This window comes from Culex pipiens, chromosome 1, assembly GCF_016801865.2.
Source record: "Culex pipiens pallens isolate TS chromosome 1, TS_CPP_V2, whole genome shotgun sequence".
Taxonomy (NCBI): Eukaryota; Metazoa; Arthropoda; class Insecta; order Diptera; family Culicidae; genus Culex; species Culex pipiens.
This window is the reverse complement of record NC_068937.1, coordinates 98,516,555-98,530,784: the sequence shown is the minus strand read 5'-3', so window position 1 is coordinate 98,530,784 and position 14,230 is coordinate 98,516,555. Positions and strand designations below refer to the sequence as shown.

The window sequence follows — 14,230 nt, the reverse complement described above, 5'->3', positions numbered from 1 at the left end:
TGAGCCTTAAAAATGTATAAATAACACTTACTTGAACAAAATATCTGAGATCCGGCCTCAAAAAAGTGAATTAAAACACTAAAGTACTTATAACTTTTGATTGTGTTGTCAGATTTTGATTCTTTAGGACTCTTTGGAAAGATCTCTTGATTAGCCATCCAACGATAGGTCGCATGGTAGATCCGGACAACGTTTTCATCAAAATATTTGAGATCCGGCCTCTAAAAAGTGTATAAATAACACTTAAGTAATTATAACTATTGATAGGGTTGTCAGATCTTCAACGTTTTGGGCTCGTTGGAAAGGTCTTTTTAATACCTTTTTAAAAATGTATAGCAAGACGGGTTTTCTTACAAAAACCACCATTTTTACAATCTTCCGGATCAGTCCGGAAAAAATCGTGTGCATATTTTAATTTTCTCAAAGTCAGTAAAACACACACCAACACTCAAATTACAGATACGTTTTTTATTCAAAATTAATCATTGTTTTCTCGTGTCCCACATTCGCGTTCCATTCTCGTCACGTGGTTTTTTTTTTCATCCGATTTTTTTTTTCTCTCAATCTCTCACAAAGCAGCCATCTTCTCTCTCTTTCTCTTTCTTCCATTCCTTTCGTCCTCTGTCCTGCTGCTTCTCTCGTACTGCTCATACTAACTTAGCTTACGTTATTGATATCGTTTGCCGTTCATGTGAGTGTGTGTGTGTGATGAGAGTGTTTGAATGTGTTTTTTTTTCGAATTGTCTGTTGTTTTTGTTCATGTTTCCGCTGTTGTTATTCTGTTAGTGTTCTCCTGTTTTGTTGGTTTCTCTGTCCGTGTGAAGGTTTGACTTATTTTTGTTTTTTCTGGATGCTCTCTTGTTTTCTTTTACTTCGGATTTCTTTTTCTCGGTATAAAATATCTAAATATATATTTATCTTATCCGGTATATATAAGGTAGATTTACATATTCTCTTGGTATATGTTTTTTTTTTTGTTTGCTTTATTAAATTGAACTTATCAAAATTATTTGACCACTGGTTTGTATTTGCCTCCCTTCTCTGCTGCTGCTCTTTTTCTCTCCCTTTTCTCGTGTTCTACTGTTCCACTTTGTCCACGTTCACCACTGTTTACTAATAAATTCCTTACTTTCTGTACTTACTTACATTCCTTCCCTTTTCCCTCCTTCCTGCTTTGTGTGAGACGATTTGTGTACGTGTGTTAAGTGTTTGTGTGTTCTCTTTCTTTCTCTTTCTTCCTGCTGCTTCACTTTCAGAGTTTTGTTTTACAAGGAAACGCGTGGGTTCACTATTTTGTTTTAAATATATTTAATTTATACAAGTGATTGAGTGTACGTCTGTGTGTGTCTGCGTGTCTTAAACTTTACTTGCATAAATGTTTGTTGGTGTAATATTTAACTATTTAGAGTACAAGGTTTGTTTGTTTTTGTTCTAGGGTTGTCGTTCCATTACTTGCCCGGCGCCGCATAATTTTACCCTAAAAAGAAGTGTGTGTGTGTGTGTGTGTGTGTGTGTGTGTGTGTGTGTGTGTGTGTGTGTGTGTGTTGATTCAAATCGACTGAGTTTTCCTCTCCTTCTGTGTGTGTGTGTATTTACAAGGTAAATTCGTATTGATTTTGCTTACATTTCTGTTCAGTTTCTTCTCTTCTTTTTTTGTTTGTTGTTGTTGTTGTAACAAATTACGGAAAAAAGTGGGGCTGCTCGCACAATATATCACGGTGAACGTCAACAGCGCTGCGACGACGAGTGTTGAGATTCGGAGCAAAACCACCATCGTTTTATTTTTGTTTACACTACCTTAAGTACATTTCGTTACATTTGCTTATTCGGGAGCGTATAGATTTTGCTAGTCAGGAGGTGTGTGTGTGTGTGAGGAGATAAATGGCAGATTTTTTTTGAGTGTTTTAAAGGTCTAAGGAAGTTTTTTTTTTTGTTTTTCTTTCTCGGAGGCAGCTAGGTTTCGCGTCTGCTTCCCGAGAGAGTTAGCTTTAATTTAGTTTGTTTTTACTTGCTTCAATCTTTGGATTGCACTTTTTCTTTTCCGCTGCATTTCCTTTGATGTTTCAAATCCATCTCTTAACACTGCCTGACTGGTTAGGGGTACAATTTCGAAAGACTTTTCACTTTACGCCCTTTTGAAATTTTAGTCTTGATTAAAAAAAAATTCAAAAAATTATGAATAAAAAATCATATCCAGCACTATCAGTAAGGACTGGCGCCTTAACCCACTCGGCCATCAGACCGATGAAAAGCTGTAAGGATAAACGCATATATGAGCTTGACATTTCGGTCAAGTAGGTTTCCCATACTGATGGGCTAAATATTTCAGGGTGTAAAATCACATAAAATTGCATAAAATAATGCAATATTCATTTTACACCCACGCCTTTTACACGCAGCTGGATTACTTCTTTTTCAGCTGTGTGGTTTGCACAATCTAGAAACATTATATTGTTTAAAAATAGTCTAAATATTGTTAATAGAAATCTCCACAAGTATGTCATTTAACAAGACTTTAATAAATGCCCGAGCAGACGGAAATAACTTGTGAATAACATTTTTTTACACTTGAAAATACTTGGCCAATAATATTTCATGTTATTTATAACAAGATTTGTTATTCGTCGTTATGATTTTTTTGTTATTGTATTAACAGACTAATAACATTTTTAGTTATTCTTCGAACAAATCTTTGTTATTAATTTTTGTTATTTTAACAACTAATCCGATCATCCCAATAACAGTTGACGATATTCTTCCATAACAAAAAATGTTATTCCAAAGTTGTTTTGGCTTTCAACCAATATCAGACAAATAACAAATTTTGTTATGATAACATAAACTGTTATTAAACTCTCATGCAAAAATTGTTGTTCCATAACACTTTCTGTTATTTTAACAGTATTTGTTATTGAAATGGCATGAATTTGGTTATTACCGTCTGCCCGGATGTAGTTCACTTGATAGCAATTTTTTCCACGTCCTTACTCCATTCAGCAATGTTTACGCTGACACAGCTGGCTTGTAGTCTCAAGCTGATTATGATCACACATAAAAAATAAATTATTCGGTCTACAGCATTGCCTTGGCGTTCTCGATTGCGAGATACTCGAAACTAGGTGGTTCGAAGGCTTGATTGTTGAGGCAATTGCAAACCTCTTTTTACACCTTAGCTTCCATCCACCCCGGGATGCGAACTGATGACCTTTGGATTGTTAGTCCAACTGCCTATCAGCGACTCCACCGAAGCAGGACCCAGGGAAATGACTCCTACACCTGGACTGAGCTATCGACCTAACCCTCTAGGTTAGACCGGGGTCAACATTTACTTCCCCGTCCGACGGAAGGCGTGATCAGACAAATCTCGTCTCGAAAAATGCCACCGGGACCTTCTGGGATCGAAACCAGGCTAACTGGGTGAGAGGCAACCACGCTTACCCCTACACTGCGAGTCCCGGCGACAACTTGTACCTCTAACCAGTTAATGACCCCTTCAAACCACAATCTCTTCCTTTCCTTAGCGCTACCACATCTCTTGTACAGACACAAACACATCGTTTTTTTTGTTTCCTACACAGATTTTCCATTCACTGTTTTTTTGTTATTCTTATTGGTTTACCTCCTTTGTTTACTTACATTTTGGATTTATCCTATTCTAGTACTATCTTCTTACACACATTTCCGCTAATTTTCCATTCAGACCAGATTCAAAAGAGTTTGTTTTTTTTTGCTTTCACACTCATCCGCATCCATCCTTAGACGAGAATTAAATGTTAATAACTAATCGCCAGTGACCCCGTCTGGCCAATGCAGCGGCCCTCGTCGTCGAACGTGGCCAACGTCAGCCGGGACAGCTTGTTGCTCAGCACTCCGACGCCGTTGTTCTGGATTGGGTTCGGTTCCGCTGCAAGGAAAAAATGTCTCAAATCTAAACGAAACTCAAAATTTGCCGAAACCCACCTTCGTACGGATTCTCGCCGCCGCCGCCCACGCCGACGACCCCCACGATGGGCACGTCCGGCACCTCGCCCGCTCCCACGCCGCCGCCACTTTCTTTCCGCCGCTTGGCCTGCTCGATAAAGTGCGTGATTAAGGCGTCCACCATGGCGGCCTGGCGGGTGAAAATCTGCATCAGCTTGGTGGCGGCGATCCCGTTCTCGACGGCCCCGAACTGCAGGAAGATGCACGGCAAACACTCCGGATCGTTGACGTTGCTCGGCTTGGCGTAGTCCCACGACAGCTCGTCGTACTTGAGGCCCAGCAGCAGGGTCTGAGGGTGTGGGAGGGAGAATTGTGAGTTATGTCTAGACTTTTGAACAAATACTTACGCATTCGATTTGGTCTATCACATAAATGCCCCGCTCGTTGACCGCTATCAGCACCGGCAGGTCCTTCTGCTGCATTAAGCTCATCAGGCCGCGAACCGGCTGCTCGACCTGGCCGTGGAAGTAGGCGGCACTGGAGAATAAAATAATTATATTGTTTTTATTATAACCATATTGTTTTAATATTGTTAAACATTATAAAATAATTTAAATAATGATTAACCCTCTACAACCCAATCCCGGATCTAGGCGGGCTTCTATCTAAAAAATCGCCAAAAACAATTTTTCAACCAATTTATGATCTTAACCCTCTCCCGCCCATGGTTACTCCAGAGCACCAAAACTTTGAACTCAAACATCTCGGAACTGACACAACTCTTCATGGTGCTTCAAGTTGCAGGTGTTCATTTAGACTGTATACTAACATCTCCCCTAAGTTCATCAAAATTTGGTTCAGCACAAACAAAGTTACAGAGCGAAATGTAAACAAAAATGGGCCAATTATAGGGAAATAAATAAGACCTGTTTTCGAAAGACCGTAAAAATTACCAAACACAAAATTTTATGAAACAAAAAATGTGTTGCTATCATTTGAACCTTGGACAAGAAGCCCTGTGAGTAACATTGTGAGTTTGGACCGATTTTGATTGTTTTTCAACCTCTTCCATTTGGTGCACCGAAAAATGTGAAAATTCAGCCAAAAAGGTTGGGCAGGCCTGTCTCTAAAACTTGCATTCTTTTAAAAATGGTCAGTTCCTTGGACTATTTTCAAGATGATTTTATTATTTTTGGGGTTTTTTCATTCTTTTCAACAAGACCAGTTCTTTGAAAATTATACTTTTTCCTGTAGTTTTTGCATTCTTTCAAACAAACGCAATTCTTTGAAAACAAATAGGTTATTTTTAAATTGATGCGTTCTCAAAGGCTGCTGTAGGAAGTCTAGCTTTCATTACCTAAATAAGGCTGGTACAAATATTTTTATAAGTTTTTGTCAAATTTGAAGGTTTTATAACTCCAAAAATGTTTCATGAAAACTTTGACGAAATTACAATTTTCAATCATATTGAAACGTGCAATAAGGTAGATATGTCAACAAAGGAATTTGTGCCCTAATTTTTAAGAATTATAATATCACTGAGTCAAAGGGCCATTTTACATGATCTTTAAAAATGGGTCCGCGGGCCACAAAAACCTCGCGGGGCATATTCGGTCACCCCTGTGCTAAATAATTTAAATGTTTTAGTCCACAAATCAACATAAGAATGATTGATTTCACTTGGATTACGTGCATAAATAGCATGGACATTATTTATATCATTCATTTATGAGTTTTAAACATAATTACACAAGAAGTTTCGATTCAAAAAGTTTTTCCGCTGATAATTTTGTTTTCGTCTAATTTATATTTTTTTGAAATCTAATGCTTGCATATCAACTGTACGGGTGTATAATGCATTTTCCAATGGTTTTTTCATGGAACCGATGAAATTGTGGCTTGTAATTTCAACTATTATTTTATTTTAAAAAAATTGCCCCACCTCGACTTCGGTCAAATCCGAGGGAAAATAAACTTTAAAAAATATTTGCATCGGCCTCATTTGAAAGGAATAAGTGAATTATTCTTGCCCACAAAAATGAAGATAATGATAGCAAAATTTCTGAGAGTTTTTGCATTCTTTTGAACATGAACAGATCTGTGAACAATTCGAAGCTTTAGTTTTTAATTTTAAAATATTTTTTGCATTTTTTGGCATACTAAAAACATTTTTTGCCTTTCTTACAAAAGAAAGGTTTAAGGTTTGCTTTAGGAAAAACGCTTTTCTCAGAAATCTTAAAAAAATCGTGCACGGCGGAGAATCGTCCCAGACAAAAATCCTTTTACTAATTTGAAGTTTTTGATGCGGTTTTTCGATTGAATTTTGGCCCGAAACCCGGAACTCAAAGCCAGATTTTTGGGAGCTCTTTTTCTGAAATACTTGAGCAATGTCTGTATCCGCTCTTAAAAATTTGTGTCTTCCATCATTGGAATACCACGCGTAAAACCCAAATTTTTTATGTTTCAGATTTGTAGCCGTGGGGTCGGAGACGAACATTTTATTTCTCGATTCAAAATTTTCGACCAGCAAATGTGATCAAAGCCATTTTTAGAGGTATTTTTTGGACTATTTTACAGATAACATTATCAAATTAAAAGAATTCAGTTTCAAACAAAAAACCATTCGAAAACATGCGCCATAAACTGCTTGGGCCCAAAATTTGAAGGTTTTCAAAAAAATATTTCCAGAGATAAAGCCATATAAGTGTTTTACGGCTTATTCTTAACATATTTTTTCCGATTATTTTTTTGGTTTTATACAGAATCATATACTGAACATCCAATTCGAAGTCCCGGCTCGTTCTCGTTCTCGCTCGAAAGATCGACAAGTCGTCAAGTTGAAGCATAAACGCCAGCACATTTACGCTTGCGCGTTTTACGCTGCGCGTGAAAGTATTTTTTCTGGCTTCTCATAATAGATCGACAAAGTGCAATAGCGATACATATTTTTTTAAGTTAATCATAGACTAACATTGAGACTGAGTACCTTTTATTTTTTTCTAATAATGTCAATCCAATATGTTTTTCTTAATTAAATAAAACTATCTTGCGACCCATAATATACCTCTGAATTAAAAAAAAAATGGCATTCGAGGTTCAAAATATTCGAAACTTTAGGTCAAATTCTCACTGGGTGGTATGTGGTGGTATCGTTATGTTTCCGCAAAATTAATTGCACCAAAATGTCTGTCCGAGTTTCATCATTTTGTAAAAAATGCTCTATTTCACCTTTGGTGATATTAAATCGGGTTTTTTTATTATTTTTTTTATGAGCAGTTTTTTTTTACATTTTGAAAGATTATTCATTTAAAAATAATATTTTTAAAGAATTTGAAAATATTTTTTTTAATTTGAATAAAAACAAACAAAGGGGCAGTTCAAGTATGTTGCACAAAAAAAATTGATGTTTTATTTAGGCCGTTTCAAATATTTTTGAAAGTTGACGTACCTCCCTCCCAACCCCCCCCCCCCCCCTTTCAAAGTCGGCCTGAAAAATCAGGGATCAAAACAAATTATTTTTTTTGAAAAAACTTCAAAATTTTAATAAAAATTAAAAATCGGTCTTTTTTCTTTAATTTTATTTTTTGTATTTTTTAATCCGGCTGAAACTTTTTTGGTGCCTTCGGTATGCCCAAAGAAGCCATTTTGCATCATTAGTTTGTCCATATAATTTTCCATACAAATTTGGCAGCTGTCCATACAAAAATGATATGTGAAATTTTAAAAATCTGTATCTTCTGAAGGAATTTTCTGATCGATTTGGTGTCTTCGGCAAAGTTGTAGGTATGGATATGGACTACACTGGAAAAAAATGATTTACGGTAAAATTTTTTTTGGTGATTTTCAATTTCACTTTTTGTCACTAAAACTTGATTTACAAAAAAAAACTTTTTTTTTATTTTTTTATTTTTTGATATGTTTTAGAGGACATAAAAAGCCAACAAAATTTTTTCAACTTCATTTTTCGATGTAAAATCGAATTTGCAATCAAAAAGTACCCTAGTGAAATTTTAATAAAGTGCACCGTTTTCAAGTTATAGGCATTTTTGGGTAACTTTTTTGAAAATATTCGCAGTTATTTATTTTTTTAAATTGGTGCCCATGTTTGCCCACCTTGAAAAAAATATTTTTGAAAAGCTGAAATTCTCTATATTTTGCTTTTTTGAACTTTGTTGATACGACCCTTAGCTACTGAGATATTGCCATGCAAAGATTAAAAAACAGGAAAATTTATGTTTTCTAAGTCTCACCCAAACAATCCACAATTTTCTAAGGTCGATATCTCAGCAACTAATGGTCCGATTTACAATGTCAAAATATGAAACATTCGTGAAATTTTCCGATCTTTTCGAATTTTTTTTTTCAATTTTTTTGATTCGAGACTAACATTTCAAAAGAGCGTAATTTTGAATATTTTGCCCTTTTGAAATGTTACTCTTGATTTAAAATAAAATAAAATATTGTTTTCGAAAAGATCCGAAAATTTCATGAATGTTTCATATTTTAACATTGAAAATCGGACCATTGGTTGCTGAGATATCGACATTAGAAAATTGTGGATTGTTTGGGTGAGACTTAGAAAACATAAATTTTCCTGTTTTTAAACCTTTGCTTGGCAAACTAAGGGTCGTATCAACAAAGTTCAAAAAAGCAAAATATAGAAAATATTTTCAGGTATTCAAAAATATTCTTTTTTTCAATAGTGGGCAAACATGGGCACTAATTTAAAAAAATGAATAACTGCGACTATTTTCCAAAAAGTTACCTAAAAATAACTATAACTTGACAACGTTGCATTTAATCAAAATTTCACTTAAGTACTTTTTGATTTCAAATTTGATTTTACATCGAAAAATGAAGTTGAAAAAATTTTGCGACCAATATTTCGATTTTTTGAAAAAATCAGTATTGATTCAAAAATTCATAACTCGCTCAAAGATTTTTTGCACAACCTGGAAATTTCTGAAAAGTTGGCATTTGATGTCCTCTAAAACATATAAAAAAATAAAAAAAATTAAAAATGGTGTTTTTTTTTGCAAATCAAGTTTTAGTGACAAAAAGTTAAATAAAAAATCACCAAAAAAATTTTACCGTGTATCATTTTTTTTCAGTGTAGTCCATATCCATACCTACAACTTTGCCGAAGATACCAAATCGATCAAAAAATTCTTTCAAAAGATACAGATTTTTGAATTTTCATACATCATTTTTGTATGGCCAGCTGCCAAATTTGTATGGAAAATTATATGGACAAACTAATGATGCAAAATGGCTTCTTTGGGCATACCGAAGGCACCAAAAAAGTTTCAGTCGGATTAAAAAATACAAAAAAATCGAATGACCGAAATCTGAGAGAACTGCTCTACCGTAGTAGATTATGCAACATGTTGCAAAGAAATTTTTTTTAGCACGAGTCGTACCAACGATCCCGCCCGTGTGGATCAATCGGACCGCGCACTGGACTCACAATCCAGAGGTCGCCGGTTCGAATCCCGCGGTGGGCGCTCTAAAATTCTTTGTGTAAATATGGGTATTAGGGTGTAATACGGTTGTATGGAAAAAAATAAAGTTGTCCAAATTTAGCGAGCACAGCAATTTTTCAGTTCCTTTTGGGGTCCTAAACAACTCCCCAAAGTTTGGAATCGATTGGTTAAGTCCTCACTTTGCGCAAAGCGATTCAATTCTCCATATAAATTTGTATGGGAAAAACATTTTTTGGGATTTAAATATTTATAAAATCCACGTTTCACACTGTACTAAAACCGGATTCATATTCGGATGCTCTGGAAGGTGCTCTACAACTTTCCCGAAGAGAGTATGGTGCTAACTTGCTCCTATAAAAAGATACAGCGTGTTCAAAACTCGTCTAAAACGTGTTTTTTGCTCGAAAATCACGTTTTAGACGAGTTTTGAGGACGCTATATCTTCTTTCAGGGACAAGCTAGCACCATACTCTCTTCGGGAAAGTTGTAGAGCACCTTCCAGAGCATCCGAATATGAATCCGGTTTTAGTACAGTGTGAAACGTGGATTTTATAAATATCAAAATCCAAAAAAATGGTTTTTTCCATACAAATTTATATGGAAAATTGAATCGCTTTGCGCAAAGTGAGGACTAAACCAATCGTTCCCAAACTTTGGGGAGTTGTTTAGGACCCCAAAAGGAACTAAAAAATTGCTGTGCTGGAAAATCGATTTTGATATTACACCCTAATGGGTATTCGGCGCCGTCGCTCCGTGCCATACTTTCATACACTTAGGAGCCCAGGGCGGCGAAGTCCTTGTAGATAAAAAGGAAGACACTAGTGGTTGGTACTAGCAATGGTGGCCGACAGCTATAAAGTCAACTTCGTTTCGTACCAACGAGGTTTACCTCGTTGGATAAATACGACGAGTGCTGAAAAAACTAGTTTTGCAAGGAGTTGCTTACAACATTTTTTTGCAATTTCGAAAAATGCTTTTTGAATGGAATTGAATGTTGATGTTGTGGAATTGATGTTGAAATGTTGAAATGTTGAAATGTTGATAAATTAACGTTCAAAACAAAAAATATTGAAAACTGTTTCTTGTCCATATTAGTGCAACTTTTTCAGCTCAATTTAAGTGTTGAAAACTAAAACTTTTCAGCACTGGTATTGAATGGTATTAATTTTCCATTCGATTATTTTTGGTAGAAAAAAGTAGGCCGTTTCGTAGCTCGAAAATGACAGGATAAGCACTTAAAAAATGTAAATAGTGACTGGGAAATTATGCAAAAACAGCTGATAGACAATAAATAAAGACTAGAGTTTGTAAATATTACATAAAAAAACTGAACAAGATAAATGCTAATAAAAACAATTTAAAATCAATTAAGAACTATATATAACACAAGCAAGAAAGTTAGAATAGTTGCTTAAAACGATGTTTTGGATACAGAAAAATGCTTGGGAATATTATAAATTTTCGAAAAAAATAGTAGCAAGTTATTCCAACTCAATCGTACACAAAATAGTGCAAATATATATTCAACCATCTGAAAACCAGCAAACTCACCCGTAGAACGGCAGCGCCCAGCAAAACTCGAGGTACTTCCGCATCAGCTTCTTGGTCGTGGCCGTCGTCGGCACCCGTTTGAATTGTTCTAGCAGTCTTACCTCGGCCGACGTCCGCCGGCTGATTGGCAGCCAGGACCAGCTCGAGCTTTTGGCCACGTGCGCCGGCAGGAAGCGGAATTGGTTCTCTCTACAAGAAACGAAGTTTGATGATGACACACGTTGAAGAAGCATTGAAGAAGGCAGTCTTACCTAAAATAACTAGTGGAGTGCGTGTGGGAGTTGTACGGACCCAGTTCTATCCGGGCCTGAATCCCGCCGAGCATGATAGAGTGGGACGATTCCATCACGTACCGCCCCAGGAGGACATTGTGGCGAGCTTCCTCGTACAGGAGTTCGAGTATCCGGGGGTCCCTGAAAAGACACAATTGATTAAGATTCGATCTTTTCAAGAATTCTCAAATCTCCCACTTGATCTTCTCCTCGTCCCGCTTGGAAAAGAACACATTCCTCCGGAGCATGGTCATCGGTTCATCGGACAGCTTCTCCAGCTCGTTCCCGTGGCTGTGTTTGTCCAGCAGCTTGGACCACGCGACCCGCACCGCGTACGGCCGGTGGTGCGGTTTCAGCTGAACCTCCAGCAGCGGACTGGTCATCCACAGCCCGAACACGGACTGCGCCAGCAGCTTATTCGTAATTCCTAGCTCTTCACAGCCGAGTGCCGCGGCCAGCATGACCTGGGCCGGGCATTGTGCGGTTCCCTCGATCTCCATATGTACAGCGATGCGGGACATCAGGTAGACCACCGTCGGTATCACCTGAAAGGGAGGAAGCGTTAAATTATTAGAAAATTTCATGGAAATCTAAAATGTCAATCTAGGTTAGTTGAAGCTCCTGCTAACGACATAATCAATTGACTTCTTCGAATTTCACAGTGCGACCCATTATCACCACGTGCCATAGCATCAAGTGAATCCCCCCCACTGGAATTTCTGAGAAAATCTTGACCTAACTGTCTTTGTTTCGGGGAATTTGCCCAGTTCATTCCCTCGTTCGAAGTCAATAGTGCAAAACTTGTCAACCGCTTTTCTAACATAACTTCTATAAATGATTTTGGAATAAGTTTTTTATCAAATTTATTTAGAATCAAATTAAAGAATTGTTGATGCTTAATCATTCATACAAAAAAATATGGTTTATAGTAAAATAAAAAAAAGAATATCAAGAATGATGCGAAACACTTGCAAAATATAAGGGTATGTTAACGGAACTGAATTCCTGGGATTTTTCTTATTTTGTCACGGTTTTTCCGGATTAAAAATATAAATGTTTCATAACAAAAACATAAAAATGAAAATGAAAATTTAAAAATCTGTAAAAATGGTGGAATAATTAAAAACTATCTTATAAAAATGCTAAATACTTCCGTTCAAATGTTATTCAAGAACATTGAGACATTTATTTTATTATGGTTATCAATTCTGCAATATCATTGAGACTTTATTTTTTTCTGAATATCACGTAAATAAGTAATTCTCCGCCAACTCACACAGCATTTGCCCCGTCCCCTCTTCGATTTGCGTGAAACTTTGTCCTTAGGGGTAACTTTTGTCCCTGATCACGAATCCGAGGTCCGTTTTTCGATATCTCGTGACGGAGGGGCAGTACGACCCCTTCAATTTTTGAACATGCTAAAAAAGAGGTGTTTTTCAATAATTTGCAGCCTGAAACGGTAATGAGATAGAAATTTAGTGCCTAAGGGACTTTTATGTAAAATTGAACGCCCGATTTGATGGCGTACTCAAAATTCCGAAAAAACATATTTTTCATCGCAAAAAAAAAACTAAAAAAAATTGTAATACTCTGCCATTTTCCGTTACTCGATTGTAAAATATTTTGGAACATGTCATTTAAAGGGAAATTTAAGGTACTTTTCGAATCTACATTGACCCAGAAAGGTCATTTTTTCATTTAGAACAAAATTTTTCATGTTATAATTTCGTGTATTTTCTAACTTTGCAGGGTTATTTTATAGAGTGTAGCAATGTTCTACAAAGTTGTAGAGCAGACAATTACAAAAAAAAAAGATTTATAAACATAAGGGGTTTGCCTATAAACGTCACGAGTTATCGCGATTTTAAGAAAAAAAAGATTCGAAAAAGTTGGTCGTCGTTGATCGCGACAAACACGGACGACGAAACAAAGAGAAACGCAAAAAGTAACTTTTTCAAAACTTTTTTTCGTAAAATCGCTATTACTCGTGACGTTTATAAGCAAACCCCTAAAGTTCACATATCAACATTTTTGCAATTTTCTGCTCTACAACTTTGTAGAACATTGTTACAATCTAAAAATTAATCCTGCAAATTAACAAAAAAACCCGATTTAATCCCACCTGGGGTGAGATAGAGCCTTTCTTACTAAAGAATATAACAATGGTAGAACTTTTTTCAATTCATAACATCGACTTTGTTTATTTATAACGTCAGCACAAAAGAAAGTCTTATGATGAAAGCAATGTATTATAAATGATATGATTTCCAAAAGAAATAAAAAACGCAATTTTCACCAAAAGAATATTTTCAATCGTACAATGTGTTTGTAAGTTTGTAATCAAACAAGCGTTTATGACAAACGCGATTATAGCAAGCTTCCCATGCGCCAGTGACAACGCACACCGCGGTTTTGTTTTTTTTGCTTCGGTACGAGCCCTTTTGTGTGTTGGTATTGTCCGTTTCTTTCAAAGGTACACGCCGCGCGGCATTTCAGAATGTGCCGCAGACACTGTTGCCAGCGATTTTTTGCACTTTTGGTGCAATAAAAAACATACCCGGCAACAATGCCATGCAATTCGAAGAAGAAGATGAACAAAAACAAAACGCGCAGTATGGGATTTGACAGCGCGCATTTGCCGAAAGTGCGACGCGTTGTTTCGAGGCTGGTATGCCGCGTGTCTTTTACGGGAATACGCGCAATATTTTGGTTCATCGTTCCAGCGCACCAAGCCAAGCAAAACCGTGGTACAAGTGAACCGCGTGTGCCGGACGGTGCAGGGAAGCAAACCATTCAGCTTCTACGAAAGTGACAGAGTCAGAGATAGCTATTTTTAACAACCGCACCACTACACACTCAATCGTGAGAACCTTAGGTAGAAAGCCATTGGCGTCGCCAGCATTGAAAACATTGGAAACGATATAAACGATGAAAAACTTGGAAAGCTCCTATTGGAATCCAATGAACCCTGTTAAATAAACTTACGAAAATGAAGTCTACATT

At 36.5% G+C, this 14,230-nt stretch overlaps 1 protein-coding gene across 3 annotated transcripts in view; it reads right to left on the bottom strand.

Moving 5' to 3' along the window:
• Nucleotides 1–836: 836 nt before the first annotated feature.
• Nucleotides 837–14,230, bottom strand: part of LOC120425560 (FERM domain-containing protein 8) — a 151,561-nt gene continuing 138,167 nt past the window's right edge. For all 3 annotated transcript variants that reach the window (XM_039590119.2, XM_039590118.2, XM_039590120.2), the window contains exons 5-10: nucleotides 11,426–11,772; nucleotides 11,207–11,368; nucleotides 10,956–11,144; nucleotides 4,329–4,458; nucleotides 3,961–4,270; nucleotides 837–3,904 (exon numbers count right to left, since the gene is read on the bottom strand). In XM_039590119.2, coding sequence (XP_039446053.1) covers nucleotides 3,774–3,904; nucleotides 3,961–4,270; nucleotides 4,329–4,458; nucleotides 10,956–11,144; nucleotides 11,207–11,368; nucleotides 11,426–11,772 — 1,269 coding nt within the window. In that variant the 3' untranslated portion in view covers nucleotides 837–3,773. The remainder of the gene's footprint in view (nucleotides 3,905–3,960; nucleotides 4,271–4,328; nucleotides 4,459–10,955; nucleotides 11,145–11,206; nucleotides 11,369–11,425; nucleotides 11,773–14,230) is intronic.